Genomic DNA, 17,992 nt, shown 5'->3' with positions numbered 1-17,992 from the left:
TGACATCTAGCTGGATAGAGCATTTCATAATGAACACATTCTTAAAATCTGAAAATAAGGTATTGTATTTATGTGCTATTGACCACTGTTGCTTTGCCCAGAGCTCTCAGTGCTAAAACAGTACAGAACAGCTGATTTTAAAAATCTGTCACTGAAAGAGACAGCACTAGAAAGAGAACATGGAGAAATTGAAATTTCTAGGAGACGGGGAACACTATACAGAATCCCTCAACTGTAGGCTGGTCTAGTTCCATAAAGGCTGCTACATGAAAGAGTTATCACCATGTTGCCCTAGTGAGGGGAAAAAAACTCAATAACAGACCCACTATAAGCCTCAGTTTCCTCATCTGTAAAATGGGGATAATAGCTGAAGTACCTATTTCACATACTGTGAGGATCACATGAGATAATGTGATCCTTTGCAAACCTTCACGTACAGCCTAAATACCAGCTGTGATATTGACGATGACGATTTGTTTTTATCCCCTCACTTTCTCTTAAGTTGTAAGAGAACAGAATCTCACAGTCTAGTTTGCTGTGGGAATGGGCTGGTTTTTTAAAGTGATGGCAGTGTTTCCTACATGGCTGTGATTTTAATTCCTAGTTGGGGAAGCTTCAGCAGGAAAAGCATCTAAAAGCCTTGCCCAGCACATTCCTGGGTCAGGTGGAATCGAAGGTGTCAAAGTTGCTGCCGGAGGGGTGATGGGAGAATTGACTCGGGCCCGAATTGCTCTCGATGAAAGAGGACAGAGGCTGGGTGAACTAGAAGAGAAGACTGCTGGGATGATGACCAGCGCTGAAGCGTTTTCCAAGCATGCCCATGAGGTATGTGCCCCAAGCAAAGAGAAGGGCTTCTCCCTCAGTATCTTTGTCATAACAGTCATTTGTCACTTTGACTTCAGAAGAACCATTATTTCATCAGGACAGGGCAGATCACCATCCATCCATGCCACAGGAAACAGTATTTATGGGGTGCCAAGGCCAAACAAGATTTCACCACTGAGAGGCCAACCTTGTAGTGATGAGCCACCCCAAAACATAGTGGGGAGGGTCCATCCTCAGTGACACACCCACCCTCACTCTTTAATTTGGAAGCCTTCACAGTTTGGTAGGACCTGCCAGACCCTGTGCTCTGTTGACAGCAGAGGTCCTTTATCAAGAAGGTGAGTAGGAGGCCTTGGTGTCTATGTACAAAGTGAAACAAGCTAGAGGTAAGAGGGCTCCAGCCAGGGCAAAGTCCAGAACAGAATGAATGAGTCATCTTGTGTTAACAGTCTCATCAGTAGCAAAACAGGGAGGGTGTGTTCCCAGTCTACATCTGGGAGAAAAGCTACATAAATAGTATTATAATTGACCAGTTATTTGGGGAACAGGACTTTTAAAAGATATTAAAATTGTCTAAGTTTAGTTTTTTGGGGGGCATTACTTGGAATATGATTACTGAAGTGTGCTGAAACCACAGCCCTGTTGGGTTCTGTGGCATATCTGAAAAACAGGCCAGATGTTTGCTGAGGTGTTGCTTAGGCTGTATAGCCCCAGGAAAAGCATGTTTTGTGCAGGTGACTGGGCTGGGCTCTTGCTTCCCTTCTTTTATGTGATGTGATTCTATTTTTTCTATGGCTTCTTTGGGATTTTATGAAAAGGAATTTCATAAAGAACAAAAAACTCAGAGTTAATCAAACTTTGTCACAGAATAAGTCAGAGAGGGATTCACATTCCTACAGGAAATGAAGGAAAAAATTTCTCCTGTGGCAAATAGACTGAGGTTGCATACCCTTATTATTTAAATAACTCAGGGACAGCTCATGAACAATGCAGGGCCCCCTATCTCAGTGGGCAGTGGATGAAATTGGAAGTGGGAATAGGGGACAGTCTTCTATTTCCTATGCATGTTCATGGGCCAATTACTTTCCAACTTACTCTAAACCAGAGATTTTTAACCTTTTTGTGTCATGGGCTCCTTTGGCAATCTGATTAAACCTATGGACCTCTTTTCAAAATAATTGGGGTTTTTTCTTAAATTCATAATTTATGGGAATGTTAAATTTTAGTTAGAGGTAAGTGAAAATAAAGATGGAAAGTTTTCCATCCAAATTCATGGACCTCCTGAAATCCACCCATCTTTGAGGGTCCATGAACCCCTGGCTAAAAACTCTCCTCTCTGGCAAAATTCCCCCTCTCCTCCATCCAGTCCAATGTGGCTAAGATGGAAGTTGGAAAGACTAGCCAGGTATTTAACTTCAAGGGCCAAGGGCTCATAGGAATGACTAAAAGTCAGTGAGCAAAACAAGATAGTACATATAAAATATCTCAGCTTGAGAGCTGGGACATGACCTCTGTACCTCTCTACTATTAGAAAGAAGCTTGGGCCTTCATTACCATATCTGTGACCTGGCTAATCACAATACCTGCCCTCACTCCATGGAGATGGCCATTTTCTGTGATTAAAAATTTCTTCATAGAAATTTTAAAGTGAATCTTATTATACAATTGGCAGTTGCCTCCCAAATCTACACTTACTCCCTTCTCTACTTAACTGTATACACTCCATATTGTGAGTGAGCTCAGCTGAGCACTCTTACCGTATACTGGATCTTGCAGAGAGAGTGAAGGAGATAGCGGCAGGAGAGGAGAGCAGGGATGGGAAAAGGCCAGGACGGGGAGCTGAGACAAAAGGGGAGTCATTTTAGAGGAATTGTAGCTCCTTTTTCATTCTTGAATGATAAGAGCAAATTTTAAAGCCAGTCTCATTGAGGGTTGACAGTGGTGGTGGTGGACCTTGTTGGGTCATAGTGCCCATATCTTATTGTTTAGGCTGAGTCATCTGAAGTGGTGGATAATTTATAATTTCTCTCCTTAGCATCCTCTGTTTCCCAGAATGAAAGAAGACGTGATGTTTTGATTGGTTTAGATCTGTGTGATTCATCTCGTAGTGGAATATAAGTCAGTTCTGAAGAGCCCTTTCTAAGGTTCTGTCTTGAATCCCAAATGGCCCTTTGAGTTCTAAGATTCTTTGACTCGCTGATGTTTTGTTTCTTTTGTAGTTGATGCTGAAGTATAAGGATAAGAAATGGTACCAGTTTTAAGACTGCTACAGAGACTGCGACAGCACTAAAAAGTCATCATTCAGGGAAAGTTTATTCCCAGCATCGCCATTCAACTGCTAGAAGCCACAGTTTCTTCTGTGAAAGGTTTCACAGTGATTCATCTGAGGTTACCACAAGGGAAACTTAAACAGGGAAGGTTGTCACCCCAAAGACTGGACCCCGTCTTAAGATTGGTCTTCTAGTGTCCATTTCAAGATTCTGTTATAACTGGCCTTCTCCCAAGTGGACTGGAGCTGTCATCTCGGCATGTCGTTTTTCTGAGGCATTCTGTGTAAGAACCACGGGGAGTCTTTCTGGCTAAAAATATCCTGTACAAACTAAAACATTAATGCACTTAATAAAAAAACAAAAACCTTTGCATGATAAATTAACATCTTAAGAGGAAAAGAAAAAAAAGCATGTTGTGACAGAAGAAAAAAACAGATTTATGGTAAGCAAAGCAAACTATTTTAAAGATCAGCCCAATTCTACAATTAAAAAAAAAATCTGCATTAGAAGATGCCCATGCATTTCAAGTATATTTGCTATATACAACTAAGAGGGAAAAGCCACCAGAGTTCCCTCCTCATCTATAACTTATATTTTTCATGGAACTAATGACATTATTGACTTTTTATGGGCAAGAGTCTGGTTAACATTCTATTCTCTCCATAAAGCCTTTGCATTATTCGGAGTTCTTTAGTTGTAACCTCTAGCCATTGTCCCATGCAGGAAACAATCCCCTACTAAAACTCATCTGTTTTCGCAGGATGAGCTGTGAGTTTCCAGTAGGAAACTAATAGAGGAAGCTGAATTTATTGTTTTAAAAGCCTGGATTGGAAATTCTGCTGGGAGCTAATGGTTGGTTTGGAAAGCAGGCCTGTGCTATGACACTCGTTTTGTTAGCTTTGGGAGTTCAGCAAGTGAAAACATGCCCAGCAGCTGTTTCAGAGGGGTTGGAGTATGTGTAAACTGTTCTGTGTTCTTGTTTACCCATTCCCTTGTAAATGACAAAACCCAGCAAGCCCTTTGTCCTTAATAGCTCTTGACCACCCTAAATGCCATTTTTCAAAGACCTAGCTAATTTGTTTTGTGTGATTCGGTAAAACATTGATTAACCAGAGCATTCAAGGCATGGGATGGATATTCAAGGCATGGGAAGTTTATTCAAGCTACTAGCTGAGGTTTTGACCAAAAAATCCTTTGTTTCAACACTTATAGTTGAAAATCAGTTCCTAGCATGTGATACTGAATAAGAACAGGATTGAGGATCTTTCGAGCCATGCTCTAGTGGAGAGAGAATCAGAAAACCTATATTTAAAGACCAGCTCTGTTCCTTATGACCTGTGTGACCTTGGGCAAGTCATTTTCTCTCTGGGTCTCAGTTTCTTCATCTATAAAATGCTCAGGTTGGGCTTGATGATCTAAAAGATCTCATCCAGGTAGAAATCCTACAATCCTGTTGTTAAGTACCTCAGGATGATCATTTTAAGCATCAGTGATCATTACAGAAAGTGAGAGCTTTGAGGATTCTAGAGGTCATCAAGTTCAACCAGTTTTTACAGGTCAAGAAACTTGGGTTCAAAGGAGGGAAGTGACCCAAAGTCATAGTTATAATGTTAACCTCATTTTAGACTAGCCTTAAACCTATAAAAGCCAGACCCCACCCCCACCCCAAAATGAGATCTCTCTGAAAGAAAAAAAAAACACTTAGATATGCACACAGAAAAATAACATCAATGATAGGCCTCACTTATTTTATACAAGTTAGGCAGGAAAAAATGAAGTCTATAGTCAGACCAGTCTTTGACAGTTAATGGCAGCACTAGAGGCGAGGTCTCCAGGCTCTGCCTCCATTATGGGTTTAGTCTGTTTTAACCTCCAGAAAATGGCTTATTTTTTTAAACTAAATCCTTGATCTCCATCAGTTTGCTTGTGATTTTTTCCTTTTTCTGAAAGTGGAATGCAATTTCTAAAATGCCAGTTAATTAAGGGAGCTCCTTAGTTGAGAGTCTGGTTAATCAAGGTTTTATTGTGTTTGCAAAAACAGAATTACCATTTCTTCTGAAGAATTAATTCTTTTCTCTAAGGCTTAGTCATTTTCACAGCCAGAAAGTGAGATTTCAAATTAGTTTCTTAATGGGGATGCCCCATGAATTCCTATGCAACAGAGCTTCTCCTACAAACACTGTAAAATTTGTCAAGGACTGCGATGTTTGAAGGAGGCAGTAATTTCAGGTCATTGTATTTGTCCCCATCCTGAAAAGTTTCCTATTTTTCAGATGGGCACTTCTTAGAACCTCCCCAGACCAATGAACTGCCTTGATGTGATAGATCCTGGGGGGGTGGGTAGAGGGGCAGGGGGTAGGTGACAGGCACGTGAGTTTGAGATGAGTGAATTGTAAATGGTAGAAACATTTGGGAGACTTAGAATCCAAGTTTGCACAGTACACTGGCAGCTGTAATGCAGCATCTCTGTTATCAAGGTCAAGAACCTGGTTTCCTGGCTTCCTTCTAAATTATCTAAGTTGGGGATGTTGAGATTCATATACACTTTTCATTTTGACTAAGTGAAATAAGAGGTACTTTGTAAATGTACAACTGAAAATGTCAGCCACCAGCTTTCCCCCCAAAGAAATCATTCAAATGTCAACCAACATTACTGTACAAATTTAGCAGTGAAAATGCTTCAGCAAAAACTATTATTTTAAAGTTTGAACTTTTCATTTTATGATGAAATAAAATACCTATTTTGATGGGGGAACTGATCAAGCCTTCATGCTACTCTTTCTTGAGGCGACAGCAATGTGAGTGGCTATTTATGTGGCCAGGATCGTATCCTTGAAGGAGTATGGCAAGGTGACCATTTTCTTCTTCCTCGTTGGCATGATGCTCTATGGTTAAGCGTAGGAGCACCAGCATTCATCTCCACCCCATCTCCACGGGTGCTGGCATGCCTACAAATACTCAAATATCAACCAGCTGCTTAACCTGGACATTACCAGGGTTTCAGACAAAATAGTGATGTAGGTAGAAGGTAACCAACCATCCTAATGTGACAGTCCTGTATTTGACAACCTAGGGAGGGGTGTCTGGGGAAATGACTAGTTCACCACACATTACTATTATAGGTAACCTCAAATGCTAGGGATGATTTTTTAGTTTTCCAGGTTATGAGTTACAATTGGTAAGTTTATCCCCAGAGTAACAGATAGTGGTGAGCAGTCTGACTGTAGACCCTGACACCTAAGGTCCTTCAGTCAGAGAGTCTATGTCCAATCCACAGTTTCAGTTCTTTATGAGGCCAAAATTCCTCCCCTGATGTCACAGCTCTCCCAAATTCATAGTCATAGTGGAGGGAAGAAATGGCTCCTTTCTTCTCCTTAGTTGTCCTTCCTCTCTAGGCCTTGGTGGGAGAGAGTAAATGAGGCATTTCTTCCTACTCTGTTCCCAAATTAACAGGTAATTATGTATTTTCAGTCTCATCTTGGTTTTAATGACCCTGAGTTAAAGACTGAGAACCAGAGAGATCAACTGCCAGGACTAGACCCAAATCTCCTGAGTCCCAGAGGGCTAATTTTTTTCCTCTACACAAAGCCATTTTGGCCTCTTAATCTCAGTGCAGCCCATTTTCCAATATCGATCCATATTTGGCAAACCTCTCTTGGGATAAGGCCCAAATGGCAGACCAAATTCCAGCCTCCCGAAGATTGATTACCTACTGTTTCACCTAGGCTTACTAGCCTAAAAGCAATCTCTTTCTTCATGCCTTAATGAAAAAGAAAAAAATTCATTTTGTTCCCATATTAATGGCCAAGGATATACTATTTCAATACTTAAGTTAATTTTTAGTATTTGTTCATTTTCTATTAAAAAAAAAAAGTCCACATTTCAGAAAAGAGACTTCAGCCAAAGGGTTAACCTAACTTGATGAATGATAGGGTTATTTTGTGTGACCACCCAAAATATTTGAGTTCAGTTGTGCTATACACCATTTGAGAATTTTTATTTTGTTATAATATGTGCATAAGTACAGGCTGACAACCACCTCTTGTTACCAAGAAGACAACACACATATTGTAGAACCAAGCTAAAGTATTCCACAAGTAAATCATTACTGATATTTCATATAAGGAAAACTATATGTACCAAATCAGAAGAAAACCTGTTCAAATTCCTCAAATATCAGAATTATAGAGTATCTATAAGGAGTATGTAATATACATTCATTAATTAGAAAGAGGCTGAGCTCTTTAATGCCTTCGTTTTAATGAGGAGTTGAGAATAATTTGTAATTTAGGAGATCGTTTGAAAGTAGACCAGTGCTTCTGAAGTGCTTGACAAGTCTCTTAAGTATTTAAATGACTTCCCCATGAAACCTTGTTTATAAACCTTTTCTTAAAGCAGGGAGTAAACTTCAATCCACAAACGCCTAATCAGTGGAGTCAAAATTAATAAGAGTTTTATTGCATTTAAATTTCTTTTATCATCCAGAGAAATCACAAGATGATGTTCATTAGGGTTTTTCTTTGAACACTTGTTTTCCTGTGTTGACCTAGGTGAATATTTTTCCTTTAGAAAATGGATCTTTTTCCAGGACATCAGAAAACATACTCCTGGTAGCTGAGTTTCCATGAAAACTGCCCAAAGGTAGCATCACAAGAGGTAGCTGTAACTCCAGCCTTTTGTCCAGTTATTGACCTGATCTCCAGACTGGGTCTCAAAAGAAATAGTTCCTGCTTGGTGTTCCTGAAGAAAACAGATGTTCCTAATGGCCCACACAACAGTGGGAGAGGAATACAGGATTTATTCTCTTGGTCACAATTTGATATGAGCAATAAACTTTCCCATTAGTCATCCATTTTTCACTGTTTTGGGCCTCTTCGTTCATTTCATTTACTCTTAGTCTTTGGAAAGTAACGCTATCATTCTGATACAAACCCAGCTATCAACATGGTGGCTCAGGGCTTCCTGTTCCTTGGGAATCCCCTTCACAGTACAAATTTTTTTTTTTAAGTGATTTAGCCATAAAGCTAACAGAACTGTACATATTTCATGCAGGTCTTTATCAGCTAGAGAAGGAATAACATTATGGAAGTTCACGCTCATATAGTGAGCATGTAAATATATATAGCAGTAGTACAAAGTTGCAAAATGGTGATCAAGAAAAAGTAAGGTGGGCTGGGGAGAGAACATTGGAGAATCTGTACTTGGCTTGTGATCACTGAGGAAACCTGTTATTTTGAGGGAATCAGGAGTATATTTGTGTTCTGGGGCTCTGGCCTCTTTTACATGGGCGAGGGGAGATGGCAAAAGACTGTTCAGTGAAGAAGAGGCAAGGAGAGTCTTGCCAGTTTTGTGTAGTTTGCCAGTTCCCTCCTTTCCCGGGTTCAAGCTACCAGGCCCCATTGTAGGCTACCCTATTGGCAGGCAAAATAGGAAACCTATATTGCATACTTTGAGAATTATCATGAGTTCTCCCTTGCCTGCCAAAGCCTAGAATTCACACCTGTGGACAGTTGTTTGGAATGAGGCATTGGCTCCCAAATTGTACCTGATATACTTATTAGCAAACATGAGATTAACAAATCCTCTGGCTATTAACTAGTAGGATAGGTCAGTGAGAGAATAGGACATGGGTACCAAGTAGGTAAGTTCTAATGGGGGAGAAGTGATAAAAATATCACAGAAAGCCAAAGCACTGAGGATATTGGTTCAATTGTGGACACCCAATGTATTGAACAAGTCCAGAGAGGAGAAATACCTAGTGTTCTTGGCTTTATTATTTTACTTTGGGCCAACCCTCCCGTAGGATACCCTTCTCACCACTGTCCACATTGACTGGTCCTAGACAAGACAAAAGGAAAAGCAGAGGAAAGGAAAGCAGCCTAGGTGGGCTGATGGACTTAGCCATGGGCTACTTACTGCCCATAATGACCATGGAGGTGTCCAAACCAATGACTGATCATGATATGGGACTTCAAGCACTAAATTGCATTGATTGACATCTGAATGCCCTCCAAGAGAGCAAACCCCCCTCCTAAAAGCTGCAGCCAATTATCTTCTCATTGGGAAACTGAGACCCATGGAAAGGTGTGGTATGTCACTGAGGCAAGGTGAGAGCATGACCTTGTGCTCCTCAGTGCCCCTTTTATTCTTCCCCTATCTGCCGCCCTTTCCAACTGTATAAGCCAGAAAAGGAGACCCAGTGAAGTCTGATGGACTGATGATTCCAAGAAGCTATACTTTTTAGTATTTATGTGATGTTTTACTCTAGAAAATTAAGAAACCAATGACAATTGATGTACCTTTCTTTCATCTTCAGAATTTTTGCATCTTTTCAGAATATGAAAAATTACTATTTTTCTGTTGCATTCAGCAGTTGTGACTATACTTATCAGAATTCTTGTAGTCTGTAGAGAGATCAATAAACTTGTATATGTTTGTACATAGATGTGCTCTCTGTATAAAAATATGTAACACCCATGTTGTGGACTGTCAGTGTGCAGTAATCATGCTTTCCTATCACAGTGACCACATGTGTGGGAAAGACCTCAACCCTGAGACATGTTCACTAATAAGCAAAATCCAGGTTTCCTGTGAAATGAAGTGTAGTTTCCTTTAGGCCTATCTCAGAGATTGTCAGACGCATGTCATAAACGATGCAAATATCAGGTTTGTCTGAAAAGAAAAAATAAAAATTCTCACCCATGTAATATATGATTATTTTTAAAAAAGTGAAATGATAACGATGCCTCATCACAGAAATCCTGATGATCCATCTATCAAGGTGAAAACTTACAACTTCTCTTATTGTCAAGTGAACGAACACTTACTAGGTGTGTACTATGTGCCAGGAGTCAGCCCTGGGAATACAAATGCAAGGAAAAAGGTAGCCCCTGCTCTCCAAGAGCTTACATTTTAATAAGGGAAGATAGGGATGATAAAAAGCAAAGAAGCAAACAGGCAGGTTCCCACAACAGCAGACAGTGTAGCAGAACAGAGTGGCCAGGTAACAGTCTCAGCAGGAGATAGGGCCTGTCAAATATCCAGGCAGACCATACCCAGCCTAGTACCCAGGAATCCCTCAAATGAACCAAGGGACAAGGTCAGACAATTTCTGAAAGAAGTGGAGTAGCTAGGTGGCACAAGGATAGAGGGTTTGGAGTCAGGAAGATCTGAAGTCACATCCAGCTGCGTATCTCTGGACAAATCACTTAACTTCTATCTGTCTCATTTTCATAAACTGCCAACTGGGGACCATAATACTACCTACCTCCCAGGATTAAATTAAATAATAACTGAAAAGTACTTAGCACAGTACCTGGCACAGAGGATGTACTTCATAAATGCGTCACCATTATTAGTCTTAGCCACTGCACTCATGAACAAATGTGGCCTTCCCAGACCATCCAAGAATATAAGAGAGAACCGACTGACTCATGCACTAAGCCCCAGAAACTAATGCCAAAGGCGTGAGTAAACATAAGAAAATTCCAAACACAATGACAAAATACTTTATAAATCCAAGAGGTCCAAAAAGAAAGAGTAACTCCACAAGAAGGCCAGACAGAAGCTCAGAGGAAAGAATTCCCTAGACACAAGAAATACAGAGGTACCTAGAAGCAAACAAGATACCAAATAACAAGTGGATAGAAAAGGATGCAAGGTGAATTAATGTCTTAGAAGAGATAATGATGAGTCTTAACCAAGAATTTAACTCCATGAAACTTAGGCCAAAAAGAAGACAATAAGACAAACAAATGTTAAAGTAAAATCAAAAGATTAGGGGAGAGATAGAAAAAAAAAACCATGCTATATTCTATTAAAAAACAACTGAATTGGAAAAATCCAAGGAGAGAAATTCTTGGAATCATCAAATAAGACCAAAAAAAGGCCTGGTTTCCATCTTTTGAGAAATCATAAGTGAAGACTTCTCAAATCTCTTAGAACCAGGAGCAAAATGAAAATAAAAATAATTTGTAACCTCTTGAAAGAGATCCCGAAATTAAAAGTCCCAGGAACGACACAGCCAAAATTCAAAGCTTTTAGGTCAAAGAAAAATTACTTGCAAACAGCCAAAAAGGAAGAGCTCAAGTACCAAGAGGCCAGGGGCAAGATAACACAAGATAGGGGGGCTGCTTCTTTTAAAAAGGGGAGAGCTTGGAAGCTAAAAGATGAAGACATTTCACCCAGAATAACATATCCAGCAAAACTGAGAACAATATTGTAAGAGAAAAACTGATCATTAACAAAATAGTGGATTTGTAAGCATTCCTGATAGAAAGGCTGGAACAGTAGACATTCTGAGATGGAAAGACCGGAGTGAAACATTTAAAAACTGAATACTTTTGACATAGACATTTGAAAAGCTAGAAAGGACAATATGAAAATAAATTGTTTAGAGGCCCCAAAGTATCCCCTCAGAACCTTAATATCTTTGAGGATTTTTTTGGTGTTCGGTCATTTTTAAGTCATGTCCAACTCTTCATGACTATTTGGGATTTTCTTGGTAAAGATACTAGAGTAGTTTGCCATTTCCTTCTCCGACTCATTTTGCAGATAAGGAAACTGAGGCCAACAGGGTTAAGTGACTTTCCCAGGCTCACACAGCTCACACATCCAGTGTCTGAGGCTGGATTTGAACTCAGAAAGATGAGTCTGCCTGACTCCAGGCCTGGTACTAATCCACTGTACCACGTAGATGCCTCATAACTTCAAGGGTTATAAAAATAACAGAGAGATGTGGGATGGTTTTATTCTATTTTGATGGCATTGAGAGAAAGGAATGGGAAGGACAGAGGACTATGATAGAAAGGAAAGAAAAAAGTGAAAACATCCTATCTCACATAATGGGAGTTCATGATGGTAAGAGTATGCAAACATGAACGAAGGGAAGGGCAACAGGCACCCCATAAACCTCACTTTTATCTAAACGACAAAAGAAAAATGAAAACACATATACACAAAGGGTAGTATAAAGCTACATTAAGCTCCTCATGGAACCAGGTGGGGTAGAAGGAGGTTTAAGAGGAAGGGCAAGATAGGGGACAGAGTCGTCATGAGCAAAATAAACTCCACTGTCTGAGGGGAGGGTGCAGGGGAGACCAAAAGAGAAGAATTCAAAACTTATGATAAGGAAGTAGGTCCAGAGGAGAAGAAGGGCGACAAAATGGAAAGAAATCACGTCATTTACAGACCACAGTCATTAGGCAACTTAATTAGGCAAGTTAACTCCATGAAACTTAGGCCAAAAAGAAGACAATAAGACAAACAGAAATGTGAAAGCAAAATCAAAAGATCAGGAGAGAGATAGAAAAAAAAAAAACCATGCTATATTCTATTAAAAAACAACTGAATTGGAAAAATCCAAGGAGATTCTCTCTCACCATTTGTTCTCTGTAAGGAGGGGGCCAAGGGCAAAGAGAGGGAAAAGTACAGCGGACAGGATGCAAGCACATAAGCAAGTAACAATCATCACCATGAAGATGAATGGGAACAAACTACCCATGAAACAGAAAAAAAGATAGAATGAATTAGGAAGCCGAATCCAACAACACAGTTTACCAGAAACCCATGAAACATAACGATTCACATAGACTTAAATGGACAGAAGAAGAATCTATTCTCTTTTCAGGTGAACTAAAAAAAAGACAAAAACAGGCAGTATTCATGATTTCAGACAAGTCTGGTAAAAATAAACAATCAAGAGATAAGTTGCTTCAATATTAGGAAAGTTATAAACATACCATACTGATAACAAAAATCATTAAAACCACGTGATTTTGTCAATATGTCCTGAGAGAGTTTTTGACAAAATTCAATACCCTTTCCTCTGAAAAATATCAGAAAGCATACATAGAAAATAGTATCTATTCTAAAACGAAGAGCAAACATTACCTGACACAGAGAAAAGTTACATACCTTTCCAGAAAGATCAGGGAAAAGAAAGGATGTCCATTATTACTAATATTACTTAAAATAGTGCTAAAATGCTAGTTATAACTTGGATCAATACAAGAATTCAAGACAATTCCAAAGGAATTATGATGAAAAATACCTTCCACCTCCAAAAAGAGAATTGATGAACTTTGACTGCAGACTGAGGAAAATTTTTTCACTTTCTTTTTTGCATCAAGCTAATATGGAAATGTTTTATGTGATTTCCACATTTATAACGGATATCATGTTGCCTTTTCATTGGGTGAGGGAGGGGTTAGAGGGAGAGAGAAAATTTGGAACTCAAAAAAAGAAATGCTTTTAGCAATTAGACAAGAAAAGGAAATTAAGGGAATAAATCGAGGCAAAGGGGAGACAAAATTATTGGATTTTGCAGATGACATGATGGTTTATCTAGAGAACCTCAAGAGTCAGCAGAAAATTAGTGTAAAAAATAACTTCAGTGAAGGTGCAGAATAAAAGAAATTCACACAAATAATAAGGATTTCTATGTATTATAAATAAAATTCAGCAACTATCAAAAGAGAAATTGCATTCAAAATAACTACAGAATGGCACCAATTGGGCACCAATCACCAAGACACAAGAAACTATATGAATACAACAAAACACTCTTTACAGAAACAAAGACAGGCCTAACTGCAGACATATTAATTGCTCATAAGTAGTCTATGGTGATATGGCAAAAGCAACAATAATACCTAAATTAATTCACTAATTTAATGCCATACCAAAGGATGCTTTTAGAGAGATAGAGAAACTAATTATAGAATTTATCTGGAAGAATAAAACATCATGAATATCAAGGGAAATATTTTTAAATGGGAGAGAAGGGAGGTCTAGTAGTACCAGAATAATATTTCAAAATACTAATCTCCAAAATCATGTGGTACTGATTTAAAAAAAAAACAGATCAATCAGTGGAACAAATCAGATATGAAGACACAGAAGCAAATGAACACAATAGTCTAAAAACTACTAGGAAAGCTGGAAAGCATTCTAGCAGAGACTGGGTATAAAGCAGAGATTCTTAACTGATGGGCCAGAACCTTAAGGAGTTCATGAACAGAATACAGGAAGTCCATGAACTTGGTTGGAAAGAATAACATTTTTTCAATATCATTGTTTCCTCTGTAATCTTATGTACTTCATTTTATTCATTTAAAAACATTATTCTGAGAAGGGTCCAAACTATTTATTGAAAGAGACCAGGACACAAAAAAATTTAAGAACGCTTATATCCATCATCTCCTACCATATACCAAATGAGCTACAAATGGACACATGGCTTAGGCATAAAATATGACCTCAGAAACAAATTGATTTTCTGATCTATGGAAAGGGAAGAGCTCATGACCAAAATAGGAGAGAGAGTTTCACAGAAGACAAAATGAGCAATTTGAATTATATAAAATTAGAAAGATTTGGAATAAATACAATTGATAGTTAAAGTTAGAAGGGAAAAGAGGTAAATGGGACATTTGCAGCAAATATCTCTCATAAAGGTTTTATATACAAAATATAAAAGGAACTGATTCAAATTTATAAAAAAAAGAGATTACCCAACTGATATGAACAGTTTTTTAAAGAGAAACATCCAAGCTACCAACAACCATCTGAAAAAAAAAAATCTCCAAATCACTAATAGAGAAAATCAAATTAAATCAGTTCTGAGATTCCACCTCATGTGTATCTGTCAAGATGTTAGGAGACATCCTGTTTTCCTGAGCTAAGGCCCAGCAAGCAAGCTGTGACCTGAGGTTGGCATAACAACAATCCTTTGCGTTCACCCACTGGATGATCTCACAAAACCCTGCTGTGAACCAAACTTGTCACGTTGTTGCTGTGACTGCTCACTGTCAGGGCTACAGCTCACTGCACAGCCACTAGCGTAAGTACTGAGATCTCCCCGCACTGAAGCAGGTTCCCGCACTAGAGGTAGGGCTCCGGCATGTGTCCTTGTTTGCAAGCCATTTCCCTTGCTTTGAAATTAAACTTCTGTTTGATTCCTGACTGTCATCTCTAGCCTGCTCAGTTCTGGTCCGGCTACCCATGGGTGAGAGGCTGGTCCTGTCCAATTGACACATTAGATTGAGAAAGACAACAAGAAAGGAAAATGACGGTTGTTAGAGGAACTGCTGAACAATCAATACATTCCTGCCCTGCTGGTGGAGCTGTGAACTAGTCCCAGCCATTCTGGAAAGCAATCTAGAAACATGTTCCCCAAATCACTAGACCGTGCACACTGTGACCCAGAGGAACCATTACTACGAGTCTTATACCTAAAAGAGATCAAAGACAGATGAATAAAGGTCCATGTGCACAAAAATATTTGCAGCAGTTCTTCTTGTAGCAGCAAAAAACTGGAATCTAAATGGGTACTAATCTAAATGGGAGGAGGGCTGAACAATTATTGTCTATAAATATAATGGAATATTTCTGTGCCATAAGAAATGCTGAAAGAACTCTAAGGAGGCTGACATGAACTGATTCAAAGTAAAATGAAAAAAACAAAACAGAGCAGAACAATTCATATAATAATCCCATTACAGAGAAAAACCATTCTGAAAAACAAGGAATTCTGATCAAAGCGGCGGTCAGCCATGACTCCCAAAGAATGATGCTACCCGACTCTTGACAGAATGTGACAGATGCAGAAAGGGATGTACATTTCCGGACATGACCAGTGTGAGAATTTGTTTTTCTTGACCATGCATATTTGATCCAAGAGTTGGGTTTTTTCCTTTTCTCACAACCACAGGATGGGTAGGAGAGGAGGGAAGGGGGTAAGAAGAGGACAAAAAGAAAAAAACTAAGTCACATATTTAAAAAAAAATATGGAGAGAACAAATTGAGACCAGAAAGAATCACCAAAAAATAAGATAGCTTTGAAAGCTACAAGTTAAATTTATTATATATTTTAAAAGAAAAGCAAGCTATGCATAATAGAGATTTACAGTTTTGGGGACCATCTTCTTTTTCTGTTCTACTAGGAATATGGAAATGTCTATTTTATTTGATGTTTATTTCAGAATAAAAATAAATTTAAACAACTGCAAAGGGAAAGAAATCAACAAAACGCTTGGGGCTGTGAGGAAGAGAAGAATAAAGAGATAAGGAAAATACTCTAGACTGAAAAAGTATAACTCTTGAGAATCCAAAGTCAAAAAAGATTTGGCTAAATGTAGCATAAATAGAGGAAATATGGCCACAATAAGGATTCACTTTTACATAATCCTTTAGTCACAAAACCCTTAATACACCATTTCCTTCAATTCTCCAACAGCTCTGTGAGATACATAGGGCATGGATTAGCAAGGTTTTGGACAGGCAGAAACTGGGACAGAAAACACCACAATCAAATGCTGGATCAGGACGAATGTATAACCTACCGACAGTTACAAAGGTGTTGAAGCCAGAACCCTTCTGATGCCAAACACAGTACTCTTTGTAATACACCAGCTCCTTACATTCAAGAATGTAGTACAACAGACAGAGTATTTGGAGATTTTTGAGAGGTAATTAAATAACAATATTTCAGAAAGATTAATCTGTCAGCAGTGTACAAGATCAACAGGATGAAAGAGAGATTGGAGGCAGGGACAGGCGCTAACACTCTATTGCCACGATCTAAGTTTGATATAACAAACACCTGGAATAGGTTGATCACCATATAAATCAAAATGAAAAATAGGAGATATTTCAATAGAAAAATCAATGACCTTGGTGACCATATACAATCAGCTACCAAGTCATCTCAATTCCACTGATATAATATATACCTTTATTTCTGTTGCTTCCTTTTCCATTCCTGTCACCACAACCTTATAGGTCCTATTAACCTGTTAATTCCTAGCTATTTTTTTAAGCCAAACCAAATGCTACCTTGTGAACCCTTCCTGTATCCTCTGGGCTCTTACATAGCACTTTTGTCTCATGCAGTTATCATGAATCATCTTATAGGACAGTTATGTGTGTATGTAGCCTGTCTTCCTTGTGTACTAGAAGCCCCATGAGGGCAGTGTCCTGGTATTAGCTAAAATTTGTGTCTTCTCCAGGGTCGGGCACTATGTTCTATATGATGTTTGTTGGACAGAATCAAACAATGTGATAAATAATTGTGTGTACTATGATCATAATCCACAGTTGCAGGATTTGAGATGGAAGAGATCTCCTAAGTCATCTAGTCTAACCTACAAGTGAAGGGAATCACCACTAGAACATGCTCCTTGTTATAGATAAAGAAGCAAAGAGAGGAAGGGATGGAAAGAAAGGAAAGAGGAAGGGGAGGGAAGGAAAAGGAAAGGAGAAGGGGAGGAAAGGAAGGAAGGGAGGAAAGGAAGGAAGGAAGGAAGGAAGGAAGGAAGGAAGGAAGGAAGGAAGGAAGGAAGGAGAAAGGAAGAAGGAGAGAAGTAAACAGAGGAAAAGAGGAAGCAATCTGGTACTCTAGTTTCAGGCCTCCTTATCTGTTTTGTTATTATCAACGCTGTGCAGGTCTGAAATACAGTGCCCTAATCCTCCATCTCAGCTTTTACCAGTTTCCCTTCTCCTCCTTACCTATTTTGACTCACTTTTTTTTCTGAGGCAATCAGGGTTGACTTGCCCAGAGTCACACAGCCACTAACTGTCAAGTTCTCCAAGGCCAGATTTGAACTTAAGATTCCACTGTGCCACCTAGCTGGCCCTTGATTTACTTTATAAACATCCATAATTAGGCCTTGGCAGGCAATGCTGAGAGGCTACAGGCCTTCAGATACAGAAGTCTAACTTAATTACCTAGTGAACTTGTTGCTTCCCTATTTTTGCCAGTCTTGTAATGAGATTACCTTGCCCTGAATTTCAGGGTACTCAGGAACTTAAAGACATGCCTGAATTTTGTAAACGTTTAAGGCAGTCACAATCCCATCTAGGTGTAGTTTCAGATAAGAGAGTCATACCTAGATTGT

The 17,992-nt window shown here is 39.0% G+C and overlaps 1 protein-coding gene across 7 annotated transcripts in view; it reads left to right on the top strand.

Moving 5' to 3' along the window:
• Positions 1–9,570, top strand: part of STXBP5L (syntaxin binding protein 5L) — a 419,013-nt gene extending 409,443 nt beyond the window's left edge. For all 7 annotated transcript variants that reach the window (XM_072613876.1, XM_072613875.1, XM_072613874.1 and 4 more), the window contains 2 exons: positions 605–825; positions 3,045–9,570. In XM_072613876.1, the coding sequence (XP_072469977.1) occupies positions 605–825; positions 3,045–3,086 (263 nt within the window). In that variant the 3' untranslated portion in view covers positions 3,087–9,570. The remainder of the gene's footprint in view (positions 1–604; positions 826–3,044) is intronic.
• Positions 9,571–17,992: the final 8,422 nt, after the last annotated feature.

This window comes from Notamacropus eugenii, chromosome 5, assembly GCF_028372415.1.
Source record: "Notamacropus eugenii isolate mMacEug1 chromosome 5, mMacEug1.pri_v2, whole genome shotgun sequence".
NCBI classification, from domain to species: domain Eukaryota; kingdom Metazoa; phylum Chordata; class Mammalia; order Diprotodontia; family Macropodidae; genus Notamacropus; species Notamacropus eugenii.
This window is presented reverse-complemented; position numbering and strand designations above follow the sequence as displayed.